The 23,842-nt window shown below is 44.6% G+C and overlaps 1 protein-coding gene across 2 annotated transcripts in view; it reads right to left on the bottom strand.

Annotated features, from left to right (window-relative positions):
- Positions 1-944: 944 nt before the first annotated feature.
- bahcc1b (BAH domain and coiled-coil containing 1b) overlaps positions 945-23,842 on the bottom strand; it is a 274,089-nt gene continuing 251,191 nt past the window's right edge. The window contains exons 25-29 of one of the 2 annotated variants that reach the window (XM_038777298.1): positions 17,470-17,601; positions 14,180-14,353; positions 6,020-7,137; positions 4,997-5,233; positions 945-3,793 (exon numbers count right to left, since the gene is read on the bottom strand). In XM_038777298.1, the coding sequence (XP_038633226.1) occupies positions 3,587-3,793; positions 4,997-5,233; positions 6,020-7,137; positions 14,180-14,353; positions 17,470-17,601 (1,868 nt within the window). In that variant the 3' untranslated portion in view covers positions 945-3,586. The remainder of the gene's footprint in view (positions 3,794-4,996; positions 5,234-6,019; positions 7,138-14,179; positions 14,354-17,469; positions 17,602-23,842) is intronic. The other variant, XM_038777299.1, reaches the window with a different exon arrangement.

Consider the following 23,842-nt stretch of genomic DNA (forward strand, 5'->3'; position numbering starts at 1 on the left):
GAGAAACAATGGTGAGGGTAAAACAAATAAATGGGAGTAAGTAAAATAAACGGGTGGAAATAAAAATGGGGTGAAGGTGGAGGAGAGAGAGCTCACAGTCGTATGCCCATTGTGGTATCATGCAAGTGCGTTCTGGGCTGCAAGGCTGGGCAGTGGTAGCGCATAGATTCTCAGCCCCTTTCCCATCTGACGAGTTCCAATCCCATCAGGGGAAAATGCTGAGGAGAAGTGAGGCATTTTGCCCCAGAAGGTTTGTGTTTCTCCCTTTGAGGAGGAGGAGGAGGAGGGGGGGGGGGGGGGAAGTAAATCGACATCACTCGCGTGCCTCGCTCAGTAGTTGTTTTAAGAAGAATGCAGATGGAGATGGAATTGAGGACAGGAATCTCTGCAGGCAGGAGAAGATAGTGTTATCAGGAGCTTGGAGACGCACAGATGTCCTGTACACTCATCTTCATTGAGTGTTAATAACTTGTGAAAACCCTTAATGTTTTAAGCACTGCGAGTTAAAACGACCCTCGTCTTGAACTCATTGCGACTGTTGAAAAGAATCTATTTACATTAGGAGCTTTGTTTATTGGATTGAGGTGATGATTGAATTAATTCTGGAATGGTAGTTGCAGCTGGCACCCATTACATAATAATTCACTAGAGTGAATAACGGGAACACTACTCTCCACTCAGTAAATAAGCTTCAGATTTTTAAAAGTCCTTTTTTCTGACCTAAGTGATAATACCATGAGGATTTGTGAGGGTTCGCGGATCGCTTATTTACTTAATTAATAACTTAGAATTGACAAACTATTTCCTTTCTAAAGCAGTTTTTGAGTCAGTACCATTTTCGTGCCGAATACGGGCCAATTACTACATCACAACGGTCAGAAGAAGCCACAAATCACAGACATTTTAAATACTTAGTATTTGTTTCTTGAAAATTCCTGAATTTCTTTCCTGAAAAACATTGAACTATTTTGAAGTTATCGCTTTATCGAGTCAAAAGTCGCAACCTAAAAAAAGACCCAATAAAAATGGATCCGGAACAGACTGAGACCCAGAAAATTGCTGCAGGTTGGTCAGAACGTGAAGGAGAAGGAAGGATAGGTTAATATGTGGAGGGATGTGGACTTCATCGTATCCTCAGGACTGAATACATTGCCTGTCTCACGCACAGGAGAGCATGAACTCAAACCACTGCCTTTGGCACCAGTGAGCTCGTAGTTATGGAATAAAGCTGCAATTAAAAATAAACATGTAGCCTGATGAAAGCCGAAGTTACCCCTTGCTCAGCTACACCTTTTCGTTCCTAGCCATTATTTAGACCATAAATGCATTAACAGGGAAATTGAAAATGCTGTTGTTTGATTACTATTTGTCTATGCCTACCCGTTGCTTTGAACAAAGCCTTCTTCGAGCTATGCCTCAAAGATAAGAGTTTATGACAGATTTTGATGCGATTTACATATCTAATTAGTTCAAAGATTGAATCAGGAAAACATGGGGCTGGATTCTCTGGTCTCCCAGCTGTGTGTTTCTTGGTGGCGTGACGTTCGCTGGTGACGGGATTCTCTACTCCCGCCGCTTGTCAATGGGATTTCCCATCGAAGCCACCCAACGCTGCCGGGAAGCCCACGGGCGGTGGTGCGCTGCCGGAAGGAAAAGAGAATCCTAATGGTCGGAGAATTCTGACCATGATTTCCACCATGGGTAATGGAGCCTATTTGTAGTTTTCAAACCTTTGCTGTGAAGGAGAACACAAAGAGAAACTACCCAAAGATGTGTCCAGGGATGTGCAGGTTAGGTGGATTCGCCATGCTAAATTGCCCCTTAGTGCCCAGGGATGTGCAGGTTAGGTTACGGGGTTATGACAACAGGGCAGCGTGGACATGGGTAGAGTGCTAATTCAAAGGGTCGGTGCAAGACCCGCTGGGCTGAATGGCCTCCTTCTGCACTGTGGGGATTCTACGAATACCCCTGGAACAATCACAGATCAGGATGCAACAGCCAATGCTTCCTGGATTTCAACAGAGCACCATGTCTCTTTCCTGAACTCAAATGATTGCTTAGAATAAGAAATAAAAAAAAAACAAAGATTGTTTAGTGTCGGCATCTATGTTCTATGTGGCTTATTTTCAACAGTTTATCGTTTCAATGACTCACTGGTGGAACTTCCCATTAACTGGAGCTAAACAAAGATCTTTGTTAACTGGATAAATTAAATGGTTATTTACAAAAAATAGAACTACCTTTTGAGATCAGTCCAACATAACAGACACAGCCTTCCTGGGCTCTGTTATCATTCACTCGTATGTTTTTAGTAAACCACTCACCAGGATTTTCTCCCACTTCCTGGACTAAGCGGGTTTCCATTGTTTACAGAAGAGAGAAGGTAACAGGTGTGCTATAAGGGGATTTTCTCCAAAGTGTTGAACCATATTATTCCACGAGGGATTGCTCTTTGTATCAGTATTCAAAGCTTTTATACGTAGCCCGCATAAGCTGCTAAAAGGGAAACTGTCTCTTTAACATTTGTGCAACAGAGAGGGAACAAACATGGCTGACCATTCCCTAAATGTGTGCAGAATTCTATACAATTTTCAGCAATAGGGATTATAATTCTCTTCACCGATCACTTTTTTTAAAAAAAGGGAACATTTAATCCACAGAGTGAATCACTCAACAACTGTTCAGTTAGGAGGTTAGAATTAGTCTGACAGAATGATGCCGCAAACTGTCCTGTGTAAGAAAGCAATCTTCGTCAAAGTCTTTTCATTTCCCTTTCTTTTTTCTTCTTCAGAAGTTCCAGCTAACAAGCAGTCTCAGCTGAGCTGAGTAATGCACTGCATTAAAAAAAAAAATCCTGGGTTTTTACAAAACTCTCCAGGAGTAACAACAAAATGTTAGACCTGATTCTGCTTCGCAAAGTGGAAAGCAGACAGAGGTACTGGGAGTGTATGGCTTGTATGATGCTCATTTTCTTCTTTCTCCAATCTACGCACACATACATACACGCACGCACGCACGCGCACACACACACACACACACACACACACGCACGCACAAATAAATTCCATGCTGTTTGACCCATGGTTGAAACCTGCTCTTATCAAGGTCTAGTTCCCATGTGTCCATTCCAGCTTCCTTGATTCTTTGAGGCCCGGCGCTCACCTCTGAACCTCCATTGTTTCGAGGCCTAGTTCTCTCGTGTGCAAATTCAGCCTGGTCGACCCACTTATGCCGAAAGGCATGCGTTGAAATTCCAGCCCAGTATGATGCCCTAAGGGTTCCACTTTGGTAAATCCAGTATTACTGATCCTCAGAAGACTTGTTCTTATGCATCCACAAACCATGCTGCTTAATCGTTATGCATCCAAAAACCAGTTTGCTGACCAGTTAAGGGATCACTGAGAATGATTCCAGGACTAGGTATGAGCCTCAAGGTATTGATAACACATTTCCAGCTCCAGTCCATCTTGCATCATTTGAAAATTTCATTAGGTTAGTTAGTTTTTTTTAACAAACACAGAATGGTTTCTCAATCCCTGTTAGTGTGGTACAACTCCAGGCTATGTATTAATTCATACATTTAGTCTTAACAGAGACTGGGCACTCCATCTGCATTGAGGATTCTGCCTATTGTAGGGTCGTAGGTTCCTGCCAGGTAGTACAAATCCTGGCTGTCTTGGTACTTCTTGGTTTTTATCAGTTGTTCATACTGCTCCAGACTGACCACTTGACACTTATGGGAGATAGTCTGTACATCGTTTTCATCTTCATGACAAGATTGGTATAATGCTTTCTGAAACAGCAAGGGAAATTCTTATTGGAACATGAGCTTAGTGTTGAGGTTTACACTGCAGTAAGCTATAATGTGAATAATGTCAAACAATAATAAGGAACAACAGAACATGAGCAAATACAAGTCTTCCTTACCAGGACATGACACATGTCTACACAAAAAAATATAAAAACCTAAATGTTATGTTTGGAAGATGACCACATAATGCAGCATTAACATTCAGTTAGTACGCCCAGGTCAACAAAGGCAGAAATGTGTCCTTGTGTAGTTATCTAGTGCTGCCATGAACGTTACCATGAAGGCCCCGCCTTCTCAACCTTGTCCCTCGCTTGAGGTGTGGTGACCCTCAGGTTAAATCACCACCAGTCATGCCTCTCTCTCTCTCAAAGGGGAGAGCAGCCTACAGTCCACTGGGACAGCATGGTAGCACAGTGGTTAGCCCAGGTGCTTCACAGCTCCAGGGTCCCAGTTTCGATTCCCGGCTTGGGTCACTGTCTGTGCGGAGTCTACATGTTCTCCTCATGTCTGCGTGGGTTTCCTCCGGGTGCTCCTGTTTCCTCCCACAGTCCAAAGATGTGCAGGTTAGGTGGATTGGCCATGCTAAATTACCCTTAGTGTCCAAAAAAGATGAGGTGGGGTTACTGGGATACGATGAGGCGTGGGCTTAAGAAGGGTGCTCTTTCCAAGGGCCGGTGCAAACTCAATGGGCCGAATGGCCTCCTTCTGCACTGTAAATTCGATGAATCTATCACAATGGTGACTTTTCATTTCAGTTCATAGTGGTGCAATTAACTGGAAAGCCATTGCATTCAGGTGTGAGCATGCAACCACTTGCATCTGCATTAGTGTGTTGTGCATTACTAAGAAATGAAATGCACCAAACTGACGGATCCTACACTTGAACTTTGTCCGGGATTTTCCTGCCCTTCCTGCCAGCGGGACTGATTGGATCAGCACCAGCCACCGTACCCCCCCCCCCCCCCCCCCCCCCCCCCAGCCCCTCAACCACCACCACAGCGGGTTCCCGGGCAGTGCAGCTAGTGAGCAGCCCAAAAGGCCAAGGGCGGATTTCCTCCACTGTTGGAAACATCGGGGTGGAGTGGGGGACGTGGAGCAGAAAATCCCAGCTCTTGGGTTCATAGCAAGGAAACCAATTATCATGATGATTAACCCAATCTGACTGTTGCAATGTTAAGTTCTCACCTTGCCATCATTGCATTTTTTGCCCAGTTTAGTTTCCTCAGGGTGATAAAACCATTTCACTTTAACCACCATGTTGCTCCCCCATGATTCCCACATGCTTTCGATCCGACCAATGTACGGAAGATTTGGGCGCCCAACGGAGAGGAACACAGCACAATCGCCAATGCAAATGGTCTCCTTCCCTCTGACAATGGCTTTGTAGTAAAGTTTCTTTGCTTTTCCTTTCATTCCTCGTCTCTGTGGAAAACAACCAGGTTTGGTTAAGAAATAAGACCAGGAAACACTGGGAACACTCAGCAGGTCAGGCAGAATCTGTGGAACAAGAAAGGTCAATGAATGACCTTGTTGATCTTATTCAAGCGCTGCGGTACTACAGTATCACCCTTCCTTTATTTTTCATTTTCGCCCCTTGGGATAACCTGCATTTTTATAACTGAGAGAAAAGTGGATGATAGTTAATTAGCTTCCTGCTTCACACAACACTACTTTGTCTATCCCACTGGCTTCAATTGGAAAGACAATAGGATGAGATGCAAATCGGGCTGCCGGTTTGCTGTCGCCTGTTTTTTGGCAATAAAGACTCCAATTACCCAGCTCGACTCCCAAAGCTCCCTCATTCATGCCTTCATTACCTCTTAGGCGTGACTATTTAAATATACTCCTGACTGATCTCCCATATTCCGCCCTTCACAAACCTGAGGTAATTTAAAACTCTGCTGCCTGTGCCTTAACTTGCACCAAGTTCAGTTCCTCTATCACCCCTGGTGCTCACTAATCTACATTGGCTTCCATTCAAGTTCCTCTATATCCCTGGTGCTCATTGATGTTGGCTCCAGTTCCTCTATCGTCCCTGGTGCTCACTGATCTACATTGGCTCAAGCTGCATCTTAATTTTAAAATTCTCATCCAACCCCTGGGGAGGGAGATGAGGAGAAAATGTGCCCATGCGGTTCAGTCAGCTTTAATATTGGGGTGGTGGGAGAAGAGATTAGCAGCAGCATTATAAACATCACTGAGGCCTACCTGAGTTGGCTTCCCCGACCATTTCCATAGCTGCCGTGCTGGGAGAAAGGAGGAGATTTTCGGTCGATTTTCCACTGATGGTAGTCTCTGTCTCTTTGATAACTCCTTGGCCTTTTGAAGTCGGAATTCTTCTTGTCTCTTTAATTTGATCTTATTCGCAGGCATCACAGACTTGACCGAAAAGGGGGGTGATGACATTTTTGGCTCTGTCTGTCGTGGGTCTGAGGGGGTCAGCAGTGCAGGCACGGGGTGTGTCATACAAGTTTGAAGCAAGACCGTCGAGCCATCATCAGAGCTGTATGATGAGTCATCATTGTCTGACGAACACAAGCTGGAAGTGGAGGTAGAACCAGATGTTGAAGATGATGAAGATGCAGACGATGAAGAAGAGACAGACAGCCGAGACATAAATCTCGATGTGACACTCTGTCGCAAGTTTCTGTTTTCATCCTCGTCCTCAGAGTACGAACTATGGCTGTCACTGTCACAATCCATGCCAAACTCTGATTGACCAGTGTACTCATTCATTGCTAAGCTCATGGGAAGATTTTGAAGATGAGTGTGCTTTCCTTTAAGAAGTTCTATCCTTCCATTTCGCTCTTTGCTCAGTTGGGAGTAGCTGGCAGCAATTTTCCCTCCAAATTCCTTCTCGCTCATAAGCAAGGCTTTCCCGTTTTTAGTTTTCGGAGACGTCACACCTTCGTGATCTAATTTCACGAGGTATTCTGTTCCTGCTTTCCTCTTCCCACATTTTGGGATTGCCACGTCCATTTTTTCCACCTTCCTGTACTTTAGGGCCTTAGGGTTTGGCGTGAGACTTGAACTGCTTCCAAAGGCTGCAAAGGTGTTGGCGATGCTGCTGAAGGATTCGACTTCAAAGCCGCCACTGAATACTGGGAGAGGAAGGCCCTGCACTGGAAGGAACCGTTCTTTGCCCTTCATCCTTTTTGTGCTTCCGTTGAACTGAAAGAGGTTCTCTAAAGCAATGCTGCTCTCATTGGAGTTCCTTTTCTTCCGCTGGACGATTTCCGGCCAATTTATCAGTGCATCGGTCTTTTTACTGAGCATGTGTCCCGCTCTCAACAACGTTGGTACCTCAGAGTTTAAAACTCCTTTTCCTTTTATCAAAAAGAAAGCCAACAATTATTCTTGTATAATTTCCACTGAGAATCAGATCATTTTACAGCAAGGCGATCAATCATCCCTCTGCACAAATTAGAATGGTGCAAATCTATACATTATCCGCTCTTCATAAAGTATCACCACACATTCATGATCCGTTACACTATTAATCCTCTAATTATTTATAGATCTTACATTTCCTGATAAATAGGCCTTGCTAGAGTCTACAAATCCCATTTTCCACTGAGCTCCTGGAACCACTTAGATAAAATATGAAAAATAATATAGTGATAGTGTCGTGATACTATTTTCAAAAGTTAATTTTACCACTTGTTACGAGGATACTAACTTGGTTCACTAGTTTCTTGGCTGGAAATGGACAATTGTCCCTTTAGCACTAGATATAAGTTAGGCTTAAGGCAAATGACTTTCAAATTCGGGCCTAATGGTTTCCAGCAGCAAACTGTCTGTGGGGCCTAGGAATCCCTATTTGTCCCTGTACAGACCATGGAGAAGCTGGCACCCCATTGACAGTCAATACAACCTAATGAGCACAGAAGACCCAAATATGTCTCCGCTCTCTGCTGCTGAAGCACTATGGTCTGAATCTCAGGTCAGAGGACATGGTGGTTTTAGTCCTAGGATGATAGTAAAACATAATGGGGATACAGGAATATAGGGCTGGATTCTCCGATTTTGCGGCTATGTCCGGAGAAAGCGTCTGGTCTTGCGACCAAAACGTTGCCGCCGCCCATGCACTGATGCTCCACCCAGTGGGGGGCTAGCAGCCATGCCACGTCAAAGCCCTCAGCTTTACCTACAGATACGGACGCAGAATGGCCGGGTCCGTGGCTGCGCATGCACACGGCAGCGGCCGTGCCGTACAACCTGGTGCCAGCCGCATTCAGATCCGGACTGCCAGATAGTGCCTCCCTGGAACCCCCCCCCACCCCCCAATAGTCCTCCCCGCCCCCCCCAAGACTATGGCTGCACTGGACACAGTCTGCAGCCGTCACGCGAGCTCCCCGAAGATTCAGAGGACACGCGACCGACGCCGTCGGGACATCGGCCCATCGTGGACGGAGCAGCGGGGGAGGGCCTCAGGTGATGTCCTCAGGCCGTCCCAACGGCATGCAGCGTACTCAAGTACGCCGTTTTTGAGGGGGCGGAGCATCTGGAAAACGCCACCGCCCCCAATTCCGCCGTAAAAACGGATACTCCGGCCAATCGCTAAACGCGATTTTGGCGTCGACAATCGGAGAATCCCGCCCATCCTGTTTTGAGTAGGAGATACCTTCCTGGAAAGCACTACTTAAATCAAGTGAACTTACATTGAAGCAAGTTAAATAAATGTAATATCAAGAGAAGTGTTCCCATCTCGAGATTTTTGGCACCAATATGTTAACATAAACATGAAATAAACAAAACACAATGTCAATAAATGCGCATTCACTGTGATGCGGCAAAGAACCAAAGAGAGCGTTTTTTTGGTTTTCCTGATTGTTCTAAAATAAACGTACAAAATATAGGCCCAAGATATAGTTGGGCAAATCCTTTCAAGATCAACTTCTCTTAAGATCCACAGTTTGTGGAGACAGCCCCTTCACTGATTCACCCAGACAGTAACTATGCAGTTACCAACAATCGTTTGCACCCAGTTCCTAACTACTTTAGCAGTATTTTAAATGAATAAATGGGTTGTAAATTTTCAATTACTTTTAAGACAAAACTACTCTATTTGGGATTGCTTGAAGCAGGCTGTGGGATTCTCCATCGGCGGGATCCTCCACCCCACCGGCAGCGCACCTACACTCGCGCCTTTCCCGATGGTGTGGGATGGCCCACAATAGGAAAGCCCATTGGCTGGCTGCGGGTACGGAGAATCCCGCTTTCGGCAGGGGCGCGCTGCGCCGGAAAACGGGGCTGGCGGGGCGGAGAATCTGCCCAGGGTATTTGTAATGAAACAGCAATACTGAAGTGGTGATTTACCTGATATAATTTGGTTCATACACATGACCATGTGTAAACATGTTTAATGGAGTGTTGCTAAGAATTAATATTCCTGTTCATTATAATCCAAAAAAAGATGCAGGAGAGCATCTCCAACCTGCCAAATTGTTTAACCAAGTGCAGCTGGGGCTGAGTAGGAAGGCAGAGACAAAGGGGGCAACTAGGCGGGTGGGCAGTTAAAATGGCCAATATTATTCATCTACCCTGGATTAGCAGGTTTGGAATTCCAACTGCTCCCTTGAGCAGGCCGCAAGGCCATCCTACTAAAAAGCTGGTGGGGTCCTTTTAAACATATACACGCCAGTCTCCAGTGAAGATACCAAGACCTGATTGGAACTTCAACTCGGGTTGATGAGGGTCAGGGGGTTGGAGAGTTGCCGATTAAGTGGGAGGCATCTGTAAGATTTTTTTGTCAGGCTATCGCAGTGGTTAATTGGGGTTAGAAGCGCCCAAAAATGTAACAAGTTTAAAACAATTACCTTTCTTGTTAGGCCTGGACAGACAGGATCGGTTTCAGAGAATCGTAGAATCCCTACAGACCAGTAAGAGGCCATTCAGCCCATCGAGTTTGTATCAACCCTCTGAAAGAGTACCCAACCCAGGCGCATTCCCCCACCCATTCCGACCTTGCCTACGGGCACTAAGGGCAATTTAGCATGGCCAATCCACCTGACCTGCAGATCCTTGGACTCTGGGAAGAAACTGGAGCACCCAGAGGAAATCCACGCAGACACGGGGAGAATGTGTAAACTCCACGCAGCGCCAGAAGACGATTTCAAACCTGGGTTCCTGGCACTGTGAGGCAGCAATGCTGACCACTCACTCTGCCACCCTCAGCCTTTTCTCAGCCTCAACAAAAAATCTTCTGCTTCTCCTACTGGCTGCAGGATGGCCTGGCACCAATCCCTCCACTCACTGTTGCCAAGGGAGACGCTACCCAACTTTGCGCTGCTTCCCACTCAGGTCGGTCAATGACAGGAGGTAAAATACTCCAGGCCTTATTCTTGGAGCAGTGGGGTACGTTTCTTACAGGCATTGCTGCCAAATTACAGAAATCTGGCCCAAAGTTAAAATCTGAGGCCTAAGGAGGCATTCGTGAGCGTTTGTAACATTAAGACGACATACTGCATTACGGGTCATTGGCTAACTGGTATTACAGCGTTGCTTCCGTTCTGGAAAGAAAATGAAGAAACTCTTTTGTTTGTATTGCAAATTAACCAGATTTGTTGGCTTTGATTTCTACTCTGTATTTACTTGGTAAAGAGAGGGAAAAAAATGAAATGGGGGCACATCCTGGAACAGAGTAGGACTTTGCCTGCTTGATATGAATCACAATAGGAGGGAAGTACTAAACAATTATCATGGGATCTCAACATTGTGTTACTATATACATGCCGAGCACAGCTGTGATTTGCAACTGTCTGTTTTTTGTGATGTCATTGTGAAGGAGTGGCTATTCTATTGTCCGCCATCATTTATTGAAGGCTAATGCACGTCAATTGATGGACAACAGTGGGAACTATTTTTCATTTGTATAATAGCACATCGGCAAATTGAATGCCACATTTAATACTATACGATCCCTTTAACCGTTCAATTACATTTGTTTGTCTACATGGAAACTGAAAGCCCATTTAATATTGAGCCATCCTTTCATCTGCTTTTTACAGGCACTACAGCTACTGTCTCTTTGTTGCTCTCAGCCAGCTTGGCCTGAAATAGTGAGTGTAGGAGTGGCTATTCCCCTTCTGTTGCACATTCAAGCCAACTTCCTCTTACAACCTTGAGTTAATTTACATTTATTGCAGTTGTTTGACTGTTGAAATAGCTTTGCTGTGTACACAAGAGTCATACTGAAGCTTTGCAGAGCTGCCTGTATAAACTGAACACTATCTGCTGTGCTGGCCAATACAGTGAAGTGAATCATGTACAGCGCCAGAAGAAGATTTGTTACTTCCTTCCCCACAATGATTTTGTCAGGTTTGTTGTCCGATTTGATTCCACTCCGTTGTATAAACCCCCAAGCACAGTTCCAACTCTTTGTTTACACACTATACTAGTTCCACTGTGATCTGACTTGTGGTGGCCCAGTAATAACTTCACAGGATTCAAGAAGCAGCCAAGTTGACGGGTTGCTTAGCGCATATTTAAAAGCTACCTTTCCCTTTAGAAGAAAATGGTTTCACTGTGGACTGATTGTCTCATTTATTTCTGAACTGCTGATTGTCATAACGGAATCACAGCAAATATTCTAGATGATAAATTATTGCATATCATAATATCGTCACCTCCTTAATTGGCGGAGGAATTAAAATCTTAACAGGCAAGTTCGGTGGGCTTTCAAATAAATCAATATTTTTTGAACAAACTTATGCAACAAATAGAGGACCTTGGTTACACAATGACATTATTAAACGTTCTCTTTCAGAGGCCTGGGTGGTGCAGTGGATTGGACGCAGGTGTTTTACCTGAGGCAGCCAGGTTCAAATCCAGGCTAGAATGATGAGATGACAATCTCCTCTGACTGATTGTTGTAAGACTCCTGCGTGAAACTCTGGGGTAGTTTCAGTCTAGTTCTTAAGAGGTGAATGGCCTGCAGCACATTTCTGTTCCTAATTTGGCAATCCCACACAGATGCGGGAATGGAAATCTTCTGTTGAGGTTCAAGGTGAGGCAAGGGAAACTTTACTCTGCATCAGGAGTAGGATACGTTTGACTTGGGAATGCTTCATTTTGACAGTTTATGCCGTAAATAGGAAAATGCCTCGTGTAACATTTCTCATCTGGATTCGTGCAGAAAATATTGTATATACTCGTGTAAAAGTCAATCTTTTTGGGGCGGGATGGTGGTGCAGTGGTTAGCACTGCTGCCTCACGGCACCGAGGACCCGGGTTCGATCCCGGCCCCTATCCTTGTGGAGTTTGCACATTCTTCCTGTGTCCACGTGAGTCTCACTCGCCACAACCCAAAGATGTGCAGGGTAGGTGGATTGGACATGCCAAATATCCCCACTCAGACACGGGGAGAATGTGCAAACTCCACACGGACAGTGACCCAAGGCCAAGATTGAATCCGGGTCCTCGGCGCCGTGAGGCAGCAATGCTAACCATTGACCCGCCCCAAACACACACGTCAACCCCTTGAAAACATTACTGATGTCAAAGTCGACCCCCTGATTTTTAGCTCAAAACATTGGTCTCAAACAGTCGACCTTTACACAAGTATATACGATAATTGAGTTTTCTCTGTCAGTTTCCGTTAACCACCAGTATTACCAATTCAATAACAGAAAATGGTGGACAGTCTCAGCAGGTCTAACAGCATCTGTGAAGAGAGAACGGAGCTAACATTTTGAGTCTGGCTGACTTATTGATGCCCTCTGCAAAGGATTCTTATCGACTGGAATAACTGATAGCGAGAATCTCCTGACATTCCTTTCCCACAGATATAATTTCCTCAAAAGAATTAATTAGTTGATAGGTCATCGACAAGTTTTAGAACTGATCCACAAATTCCGCAATTAATAACTCAGTCTTAGAAAAATTATGAGGGTGTATTCTCCGCTCCTGTTCCTTTTTGGTGGGTTTGGCGATAGAGCGGAAAATCCTACGGGAGGCACAACTCACACTTCATATCTCCCCCCCTCCACCAGCGATGTCATGGGCAACCCAATGTTCAATTTTGGGAACATCATTATAATACATTTGCATATCATTATCAGGCCTCTACATCCATATCACCCCAACCTCCCCGTAAGGAATTTCATTCACATCAGCGGAAGGGCAGAACGACATGGGGTACAATTGGTTTCCCATGACATGTACCTGGCGGGCAGACCTCGCAGAGGAGACCAGGTGAGTGCACCATTCAGGAGGAGAGGGTGATGCCTGGACAGTGCCAGGGGCCAGTGCCGTGGGATCCCTGGTGAATGACTGTGCACTGGGGCAGTCTTTAAAAATGCTCCCCAATCTTGAAAAAACGAAGTAGTCGGCGAGAGAGACAGCCCAGCAGCTGACGTGCTGGGACCCACCCATTAAAGTTTTTCATTCAATCTTCCCACCATTATGGCAGAGAAAGACACTCAACGCAGCTATTCCCGCCCGCTGTCACACTCTGCCAGATACGGGGAAAGTTCCACCCTATGTTGCAGCAAATCAGTAGCCAGAATCTTTTGTTAAGAAGAGACTGCTTGTTTGCTGCAATAAATTAAGAAATGGTGCTTATGATACAAGTTTCTAACAACCTATATGGAAACTAAACAAACATCAAACTTCCATAGAAAATAGCCTGCAATCAATGAACAAAGAACAATACAGCACAGGAACAGGCCCTTCAGCCCTCCAATCCTGCGCCGACCATGGTACTTGCCTAAACTAATACCGTCTGCATTTTCGGAGTCCGTATCCTTCCATTCCCACCCTATTCATACATTTGTCTAGATGTCCCTTAAATGCCACTATCGTACCTGCGCCTACCACCTCCCCAGGCAGCGTGTTCCATATATTTACCACCCTCTGTGTAAAAACGTGCCTCGCACATCAGCTCTAAACTTTTCCCCAAGCACTTTAAACCTATTTCCCCTAGTACTTGACTTTCCTACCCTAGGAAAGAGCATCTGACTATCCACTCTGTCCATGCCACTCATAATCTTGTAGACCTCTATCAGGTCGCCTCTCAACCTCCATCGTTCCAATGAGAATGGACCAAGTTTATCTAACCTCTCCTCACAGCTAATGTCCTTCACACCAGGCAACATCCTAGTAAACTACAGCTGGACCCTCTCCAAAGCATCCACATCCTTCTGGTAGTGTGGTGACCAGAATTGTACACAATATTCCAAATGAGGCCTAACCAAGGTCCTATACAGCTACAACATGACTTGCCAATTTATATATTCAATGGCCTGACCGATGAAGGCCAGCATGCCGTATGCCACCTTATCTACATACGTTGCTACTTTCAGTGATCGGTGGACATGCACTCGTTAGAACACTCATTTATAGTCTTACAATGAGATATAAACCCACCCGCTTTCCCTTTTACTGAAGCCTTCTTGCCAATGGTTTTGCTCAATTCTGAGAAACGTTTTCCATCCAGTGTTTGATTCTGGTTGCTTTCTGCACCATATCGCTTCTCAATGGGCACTCTCCGAACTCTAAGTCTCCCATTGGATACCAGCAAAGCAGGGGAAGGTTCTGTACCTGTAAAAGAAAGATTTACATTAAAATGTGCCCGCTGAGTTTTTTTTTACTGTTGTTTTTTGATGGTTCTACAGTTGTAATACTGGAAACCTGAATTTAAGATCAGTGGAATTTTAAGAAATATGGGGCAGAATTCTCCGGCAGCTGGGACTCTCTATTGCCGCCGCTGGCCTACCCCTCCCATGGGTTTCCCGGCGGCATGGAGTGTCTTCAATGAGAAATCCATCGTCAAGCGGCGAGAACAAAGAATCCCGCCGCCAGCGAACAGTGTGCCGCCGTGAAACACGTGGCTGGGGGACGGGAGAATCCAGGGTGTTTCTTGGCCGCACGCCATTCACTGGCAGCGTGATTCTATCCTCCTGCCGCTTGACAATGGGACTTCCCAGTGAAACCAGCCCACGTCGCTGCGAAACTGCTGGGGGTGGGTATGCTGCCAGCAGGGAAATGAATATCGCCCCCAATGACTTATAATAATAATCATCATCATTTATTGTCACAAGTAGGCTTCAATTAAGTTACTGTGAAAAAGCCCCTAGTCTTATCCTTATCCAACCTAGTACCCAAATTAACCCTTGGAAATCCAATCCAGCAGCCCAATCTAATTCATCATAGAATCCCGACATGAGGACAGAAAGAGGCCATTCAGCCCATTGAGTCCGCACTGACTCTTTGAAAGACCACTCTACCTAGGCCCTATCTCCCACTCTGCAACCTCACCCAAAGGGGCAATTTAGCATGTCCAATCCACCTAACCTGCACGTCTTTGGACTGTGGGAGGAAACTGGAACACCCGAAGGAAACCCACGCAGACACGGGGAGAAAGTGCAAACTCCCCACAGTCAACCAAGGTGGGAATCGAACCCAGGTCCCTGGCGCTGTGATGGCAGCCGCCCCAATGTCCAATCTCCAAACTAATTCATAACTCAATCCAACCTTGAATACTAATTCAACGCTCTAGGCTGACAAAACTTCAGAGAGCGACCCATAACCACAAATAACGTATAATGGCTCCCGGATTCAACTGCTGATCTATGTTGCTGAAGTACCAGCAGAAATGTGCCTCAGGTTTCCTCGGTGCCTCAGGGGGAAATGAGATAAGTTTGCTGTGCCTCATCACCATCCACTGTGGGCTGTCTGAAAACATAAGCACGAGGATGGCACTGGGCTTTGTAATAAAGCAGTTCAAGGTTAATTAGCCTGCTGATATGCATGGCTAAGGCTCCTATATGGCGATTGACCATATGAGTAAATTACCTGTGAATGCCCTGGCATCCATGAAACCCAACTGCAGCAAAGCACTGAGCCCTTGGAGAGGGAAGGAAGATGGGGATAGAGAAAACTAGAAAAGAAATTCAGGCTTGGATCATTAAAGAGGATTAATTTTACAACTTTATTACCTAATGTGCATTATCGTAATATTTTAATATCAGTGCTGCACTCCTCAGTATATTAAACAATGCACTAAGCAAACATGATTTGAACAGCTCATAAGTGTATGATACATTTTTATATCCTCTCAATAATGGATTTTTTTTCAATATTTCAACAAGCAAGAATAATTAAGTCACTGGGGAGTGGGAAACAGGTGATCTTTTGCTTGGTTGATTGAGCCATAAAACTCTTACGCACACACAACACTTGGAACAGTCGTGACTTATGGCTCTTCATAATTATAAAATAGTCTCCCATTCGCTTCTTGCATGCAAGTTACCATCTTATCTATATGTGCATTTGGGGATGGTATTTCTTCACTTTGGCTGCTAGCAATTCGGTAAAATCCAAAGATACGGTAAAGGCTCAACATGATGGCTGAGGGATTTTTTGAGAAGCATCAATGCCCCTGAGCCACATCGTTTGGGTGGGTCCCAGATTCAGTTCGGAGCCTTTGGCCTCAGCCTTGCTGGTGATAGCTGTACTGGAATTAATGCTGCCCCTTGGGTTCGAGGAGGGGTACAGGTCGATCAGCTTCCTCTTCCTAGAGGCTGCCGGAACTTTGCATGTTTGGATTCAGGGTGATACAGTACTTCCCCATGCTCAAGACAGTTTGCAAACCACTACTGTTACACATTAATATTGCATCACTGGGGGAGAGGTCACTGTGTGACGACTGCCCATCGAACTAGAGTTAACACTGTCAAGAGAGAGGGGAGAAAACTAGTGCAAAAAAGAACAAAAATGATACAAAGAGCCTGTATAGTAATATTTCTCGGTTGTGTTGATTTCTTCTTTCGGTAGAAAGTAACATTTTTATGAAGCACCCAAACAATACTTTGTTGGTCTTTGGCTAGATTTCTCAGATACATATTGCTGTAATTTATGGGATGCCGTTTTCCCTGACCACCGCCCGCCAGACTAAACGGTCAGATGGGAGCCACTAATAAAACGGTTGAGCGCTCGCAGGGCGTTAATTGACTCAAGGTTAGAGTTCCGCCCCCTGCCGTGGTAGCAGGTTTGAGCAGCGGCCCTTGCTGCGATGACCACCAGTCCCTGAAGAAGAGGAGGTTATGGACGCCAGAGTGAAGTGATGCATCGGCAGGCCCTGGCAGGCAGGCCCAAGCGGGGTGGCGACGAGGGGCTGGGTGTGAGTGGGGGGGGGGGGGGGGGGGGGGGGGGGATTAAAGGGAAGGGCGGGCGGGGTGTGGTGTGGTATGTCCTTGGGGACGGTGCCTCCAATGGCTACAGGGAATCTGAAAAGGATGTTCCCTCCTCCTTGACTAACACTAGCCCACCCAGTAAAAGTTGTCAGGATACCCTCTTGGAGTGAGCCTCCCCTGTCACAGGTACAAGAGCAGTGGGGGCTGGATGAGGCACTTAAATGGCCATGAGTTGGTGATTTAAGGGCCTCAAAAGACCCAAGAGTGGTGATCTCCCCCCCCCCCCCCCCCCCATAAAATGGGATACAGGTCAGGGGTGGGCAGGAAAACAGTGGGAAAGCCTGCATTTTATGAGCTCCATCACCTTCAAACAAGTCAGCGGGGGTGCATAAAATCCACTCAATAATATAAATTTCAAATTTACAAAACATTTCGTCAATGTTCCTTCCCCAAGTTCATGAATGCTTTTGCGCGCAAACATTGTGCGATCAAACTGCAGTTTTGTTTCCCAAGATTACTCACATTGGATTTTATAATCTGGAGGAAGGAGACGGATATTTGGCAGAGATATTCGTCCCACGTCACCATCATCAAATTCCACCGTGACACTATCGTCTCCATTCTCCTCTTCTTCCTCCTCACTGGTACTGCCTGCTGCACAAGATAAAAACACAGGAGAGGCGCTGGTTACAGAGAGGATACAGGTGAAAAGTGATGGCTGCTTGCAGTATTTGCTTTTTATTGTTTTTGGTCAATTAAAAGTGCGTGCTGCATTTTAGGCAATTAGTAACGTTTGCCACAATTACTCCTTCAACACAAATATTTATCTGATCTGCGCAACCATTTTTAAAATAGGTCACGATATAATCGTTGTAAATTCCAGCATAAAGTTCCTTTAACTGTGTACAGACTCAAATCCAGACTCGTACAACGTCCTGTGTTGAAATAGTAAAATAAAATTAAACCAGTCTTTATTTAGTCAGGAAGATAATGGTGTCAGTAGAAAACTGCTGATACATCATCAAGTTTTCTCGTAAGATAATCTTTCATTTAAATGCTTATAAATATTTGAAATCCCAAGTTATGAGGTGGTGTAGTAATGCCAAAACTGCATTGATCCCCAGAACTACCCAAAGGAGAGGGAGATGTCCTCTGTTGACCGTACTGGTTATTCTGTTTCTAAAACAGAACTTCCTAATTTCACTGCACAAAGTACAGACAATGTATCCCCCCTCCCCCACCCCGCACCCTCGTTACCCAAAGGATGGAGCGAGGAGCAGGTTATTCCCGTTTTAACAGATTTTCTTTCCATCCATATCCATACATCTCCCTCATCCATCTGCTCCAATGGGTTTATTTGTCATGGCAAGGTGCGGCCATTGTTAGGTACGCCCTTGACCACTATTTATCCTTCAACCAACATCATTAAGAAGAGATGATCCGGCTATTATTATGTTGCGGTTTTTGGGGGGGGGGGGGGGGGGAAAGAGATGCTGTGTGCAAAATGACTGTTGCGTTTCCTAACTTCCAACAGTGACCAGAATTCAAAAGTACTTCATTGGCTACGATATGTTTTGGGGCATCCCAGGGTTGTGAATTAAAGGCAGTCTTCAAATATAAACCTTTCTTTCTTCCCCAATATCCCACTTCAAGAGACAGCTGATTCGGCAGAATGAATGACGAATTTGACAAAACGGAGAATGTATCCAGTTGACAATGCTGAAGTTAGTGACAGGCTGCTACTATACACATTTACAAGTGCTGGTGGTATTTCCTCTAGCACAACTGGAATGAAAGCATTTTTAAAAAAAAAAAGAGTAATTAAATATTCAGTCAGTGCAGATATAACACCTATTGACTGTACAGTAAGAAGTCTTACAACACCAGGTTAAAGTCCAACAGGTTTGTTTCGAATCACTAGCTTTTGGAGCACTGCTCCTGCCTCAGGTGAATGAAGAGGTGGGTTCCAGAAACATATATATAGACAAAGTCAAAGATGCAAGACGATACTGTAGACACCAGTCACTATTGATTGGTGATAAATTTGATAAAATCCCTAAATACAGCTAGATTGATCTCTTGTTGACTATAGGTCACATGGCTCTAATTATACGCGGTTTTGATCACAAGTGATATTTTCAAGTTTTTGCATGTGAAATGAATGTATTGACTATGGATTTGAGGGTACGTTTAACCTGTTGCAACTATGGCGCAGGCACCAGGTAATGATAGAATTTTTTACAGCGCAGAAGGAGGCCATTCAGCCCATCGAGTCTGCACCGGCCCTTGGAAAGAGCACCCTACCCAAGGCCACACCTCTACCCTATCCTCGTAATCCAGTAACCCCACCCAAACTTTTTGAACACTAAGGGCAATTTAGCATGGCTAATCCATTTGACCTGCACATCGTTAGACTAGTGGGAGAAAACCGGAGCACCCAGAGGAAACCCACTCAGACACGGGGTGAACATGCAGACTCCATACAGACAGTGACCCACACCGGGAATCGAACCTGGGACTCTGGAGCGGTGAAGCAACTGTGCTAACCACTACGCTACCGTGCTCCCCAAAGAATCCACTTTGATCAATTTCTATGGTTTTCTGCTGTATAGTCAGTTAATTCCTTTTGCAATCCTTCCCTGCGCAAAATTACCATTGTCAAACTGAAAATAACTCAAAGACTATCCTGTATTGAAAAGCATGGTCCATATAAGAAATATTTAATCTCACCTTTAACTTTAACTGTTAAAAAATCAATGCCAATCTGAAACTTGTCGTCAAATAATTAGTCAAATGAGCAGAATAATTCTAATAACTACTGGTCTAGACTTCACTTGATTGAATAAGGCTAATGGGTGGGTTTGAGGCATTTTTTAGTAAACTATTCTGACCGTTACTGTTGATGAGTACCAGAGGATATGTGCCCAATCGCACCAACACTGAAGCATCTGCCTCTCAAGCAGATGGCTACAGACTTGAACCTCAGTTACAACCTTTTAACAGAGCGTATCGACTTCAGCTGCTCTTCTTTAAAGCACAAAGTGAAGCGATATATTTTGGCGGGACACCCAAATAAGAGGAGGAAAATGAACATATTGGGATAGACACCCCGCCACAGGAGCAACTCACTCAAGAAAGGAAGGAGGGGCAGGAGGGAAGGAATGAAAGAAGGAAGGCAGGAGAGAAGGCGGGAATGCATGAAGGTGGGAAGGAAGTGGGAAGGCGACAAGGAGGGAAGGAATGTGGGAAGGAGAGAAGGAGGAATGGCAGTAAGGAGTGAAGGTGGGACGGCTGAAAGGAGGGAAGGTGGGAAAGCTGAAAGGGGGGGAAGGTGAGAAGGAGGACGATGAAGACCATATATTTACATATCTAACATTAATCTTTTATACTCCAACGACCTGAAATGTTAACTCAGTTTCTCTCCACAGATGCCGACAGACCTACTGAGCGTTCCCAGCATTTTCTAGTTTTTAATTTCAATTTTGGGCTCAACTGCTCTCAAGTGTCCTTGGGCCGCAGAATATTGTTCCACCACATTCGGTCTTGTTGTGCTCAAAGTACATTCGTAAAACAAGCACAACTAGGTCCAATTGCTACCCTATTACCTTTGCCCGAGGCAAATTAATCCTCCTAATGGCCAAAGATGGCAGTTGTAGAGGTAGCCGTGACCCTTCCCATCTGCTCTACACCAGGCTTTGTATCTCTCCTATCGAAAATAAAAAAAGAAAATGTTGATCAAGAGTGAGTTTTTTTTTAAAAAAAAGAGCAGATTGAAGGGGACCAGGAATACCTGTCTGTGTGAACCACTACTCCGATTTCAGCCAGACGTCCTGAGTTAGAAGGAGTTAATTGCACAACTTCTCACTAGGCTTTGATAAACGACATCTGGATCTTGCACTCCCCAGTCACATTCGACCTTGGAGCTCGTCAGTGACGGATGTGACCAGTCTGTTCTCATCTCAAACATTCATACCAGCGGCATTTCTCCCCACTTCACTCCAATATTATCAACATCCATCACCCCTCTCTCAATGTGAGTAGCAGCATCATTTACACAGCTTGCAATATTCAGCATGCACCACAAATCCATCACCTTAATGGAGTACTAATTCAAATTTAAATGTTTGTTCAGCGGCTATGGTAGTGGCCTTCGGTAGATAATTATATGATATTGTTTTTTCTGCTGACAATTGTAGCAAAGCCATATAACTGACCCATGGCTCCCTTATCTCGTAGTGAAATATTCCAGTTAACCAGATCGGTTTTTTCCTTCTCCCCGTTTTACTCTTCAAACGTTGTCGGTGTCACGTCATGCTAACGCTCCCAGCACTGCAGGAGATTGGTTCGAGAGCAAGGACACGCACTGATTCACAGTTTTCAGAGTAAAATTTACCTTTTTCACAGAACACATCCCAAAACATCTGTAAAAATTATATATCTAACCAACAGGAATGTAGGAACAGGAGCAGGCTGCTCAGATCCTTTTCTATTCAAATCATGGCCGATCTACACAGCAAATTCACTTCCCTTCATTTGCTCCATATTACTCAATATCCCCATCCCCAACAAAAATTGAAACCTCAGGTTTGAAATCTAAATTGATCCTACTTCTTTTTTTTTATCCACTAACCTTTTCCTGAAGAACTATTCCCCTGTCTCTAATTTCAAGACTATGCCTTGTTCTGGATTTCTCCAGGTCAGGAAAAGTTATTTCGGTGTCTATTGGTGTGGACAGGAGGGTGTTTAATTTAAACAGTCCTGATTTCTCCTCTCACGTCCATGCATAGAACGGTGCTTTGATTTTGATTCACCCCTTTTAAGTGGTAGTGTACTTCCCAACCTCTCAATTTTGGGTGTGACGCAATATATATTGATAACCCCATAGCAAACCCGAGGTGGGGTATGTGATGATATGCATCAAGTAATTCTGTATAGAATATTATGCACGACCTCCGCCCAGCAGGTGGCAGTGTAAGTCTACCAAGTGGCTCTGTGCTCGGGCAGTTGTGGGTAAGTCGTGCTGGTGGATAGACGTATTTTGCAGTAGCTCTGTAATGGTTAGTGTTAGTAGTATGTTATTTATTTATTCCAGTTATCTTTACCATGCAGTTGTTTCACAATATATTATTTAAACTAGATATTCTGTAGTGCATATTGGCCAGTCTACAGAACACAACAGGGTGAACAGAGAGGATTAGTTTATTCTCACACACTCAAAATGCAGGAGGAGGGTGTTGCTATGTTGCCTCCAGTGCATTCATATAATGAACGAGGGACAGAGAAAGAAACGTTTACGTGGAAAAGACCACAGAACAAAAAAAAAAAATTGGTTCATGTGAGTCCAGAGTTCAGAGTGAAAGGGCCAATGGTGTTTTCCTTCACAGAGGTCGGAAGGTTGAAAACTGATGATGGGTCGTAATCTCTACTTTTCCAGTAGAGATTATTTCCATAATACTATAGGGACCGAGAGATTTAGCCTTCTAGGTGGTGGTATAGAAGTGCAGAAGTTCAATATAAACAGTAGCGATGGGGACCAGGAATTCAAACCTGGACAAAGCCACTTTTTGTGCCGCAGCTTGCAAGTTGAATTATGGCAGACTGATTAGTCATATAGCAAGACAGTATTACTGGCTGTCCCAGCTGGTGGGGAGGGGTTCATGTCCTGACTCCTATCTCTCCCCTTTGGCTTTGACAAAGTGAGTATATTCCTTAATCTGGGTTCCGGAGATTGTTAATGTTTCAACCATTAAGAACTTGAAAATAAGGTTTCAGGTTCCTTTGTCCTAGACAATGACTCGGTTCCGGTTGACCATGTCTGGTTTATGAAATGAAGATGACGTTTACAGAATTCCCCTTAAATCTGGTCTCCGCCCTCCACAAGGGTCATTAACCTCTCTTCAGAGATAACGAGAAGCAAGTCTCTAAGAGACTGCCCTTTTGTTTAGGGTCACAGTCGGATATTGCTTCTGTCGTTTTAAAACATCATTGTGCAGTTCAAAAATGTTACAAATTAGTCATGAGGAAACATATATAATAAAAATATAGCATGAGGTCTTAGCTCCATTACACTATTGAATCTCTGAATCATTTTAAGCACCTCAACTAGATCGCCCTTCAATTCTCTAAAGTCAGACAAATACAAACCAAGCTGTCCTAATAATTAAAATCTTTAGGCCATGGTATCATATTGAAGAATATACGCTGCACTCCGAGGCTAAGATAACCTCTTGGTAAAGAGACGCCCGAATCTAAACAACACACAGCAGATGGCGTCTCACCAAGGCGCTGTACAGCTGAACATTCATTTCTCTTTTGTATTCCAATACTTTTGAGATAAAAGGTTAACATTGTATTAACTTTCTTGATTACTCTTTGTGCTTGCGGCCAACTTTTTGTGATTAGTGTAGATGGATAACCTAATTCTTATGCTCCTCCTCAGCCCAATAAGTTCTCCCCTCTGTACGAAAATATCTCAGTTTGTCTTTCTCGGGTCCAAAGTTGCTAAGCTTCCACTTCCGCACACTAAGGTCCATCTGCTGCTATTTTGTTCACACACTGAACACGTTCATCCATCTGTAACTTTCTGCTCTGATCCCACAATCAATGGACCAGATCTAAGCTCCGCAGTCCTGATAAATCCAGTCATGAATGGCGGTGGACAATTAAATGACTCGCGGGAGGAGGAGGCTCCACAAATATTCCCAACCTCAATGCTGGGAAAGCCCAGCACATCAGTTAGCTGAAGTTAAGGCTGAAGAATTTGCAGCCCCCTTCAGTCAGAAGTGCTCAGTGGATGATGACAACATTTCAGCAATAGACCTGAAGATCTGTGCTCCAGAACTCGCTGCACCCCAAGCTTTACCAGTACAGCTGCAACATTGGCATCTACCCAGCA

The sequence above is a fragment of the Scyliorhinus canicula genome, chromosome 18, assembly GCF_902713615.1.
Source record: "Scyliorhinus canicula chromosome 18, sScyCan1.1, whole genome shotgun sequence".
Classification (NCBI taxonomy): Eukaryota; Metazoa; Chordata; class Chondrichthyes; order Carcharhiniformes; family Scyliorhinidae; genus Scyliorhinus; species Scyliorhinus canicula.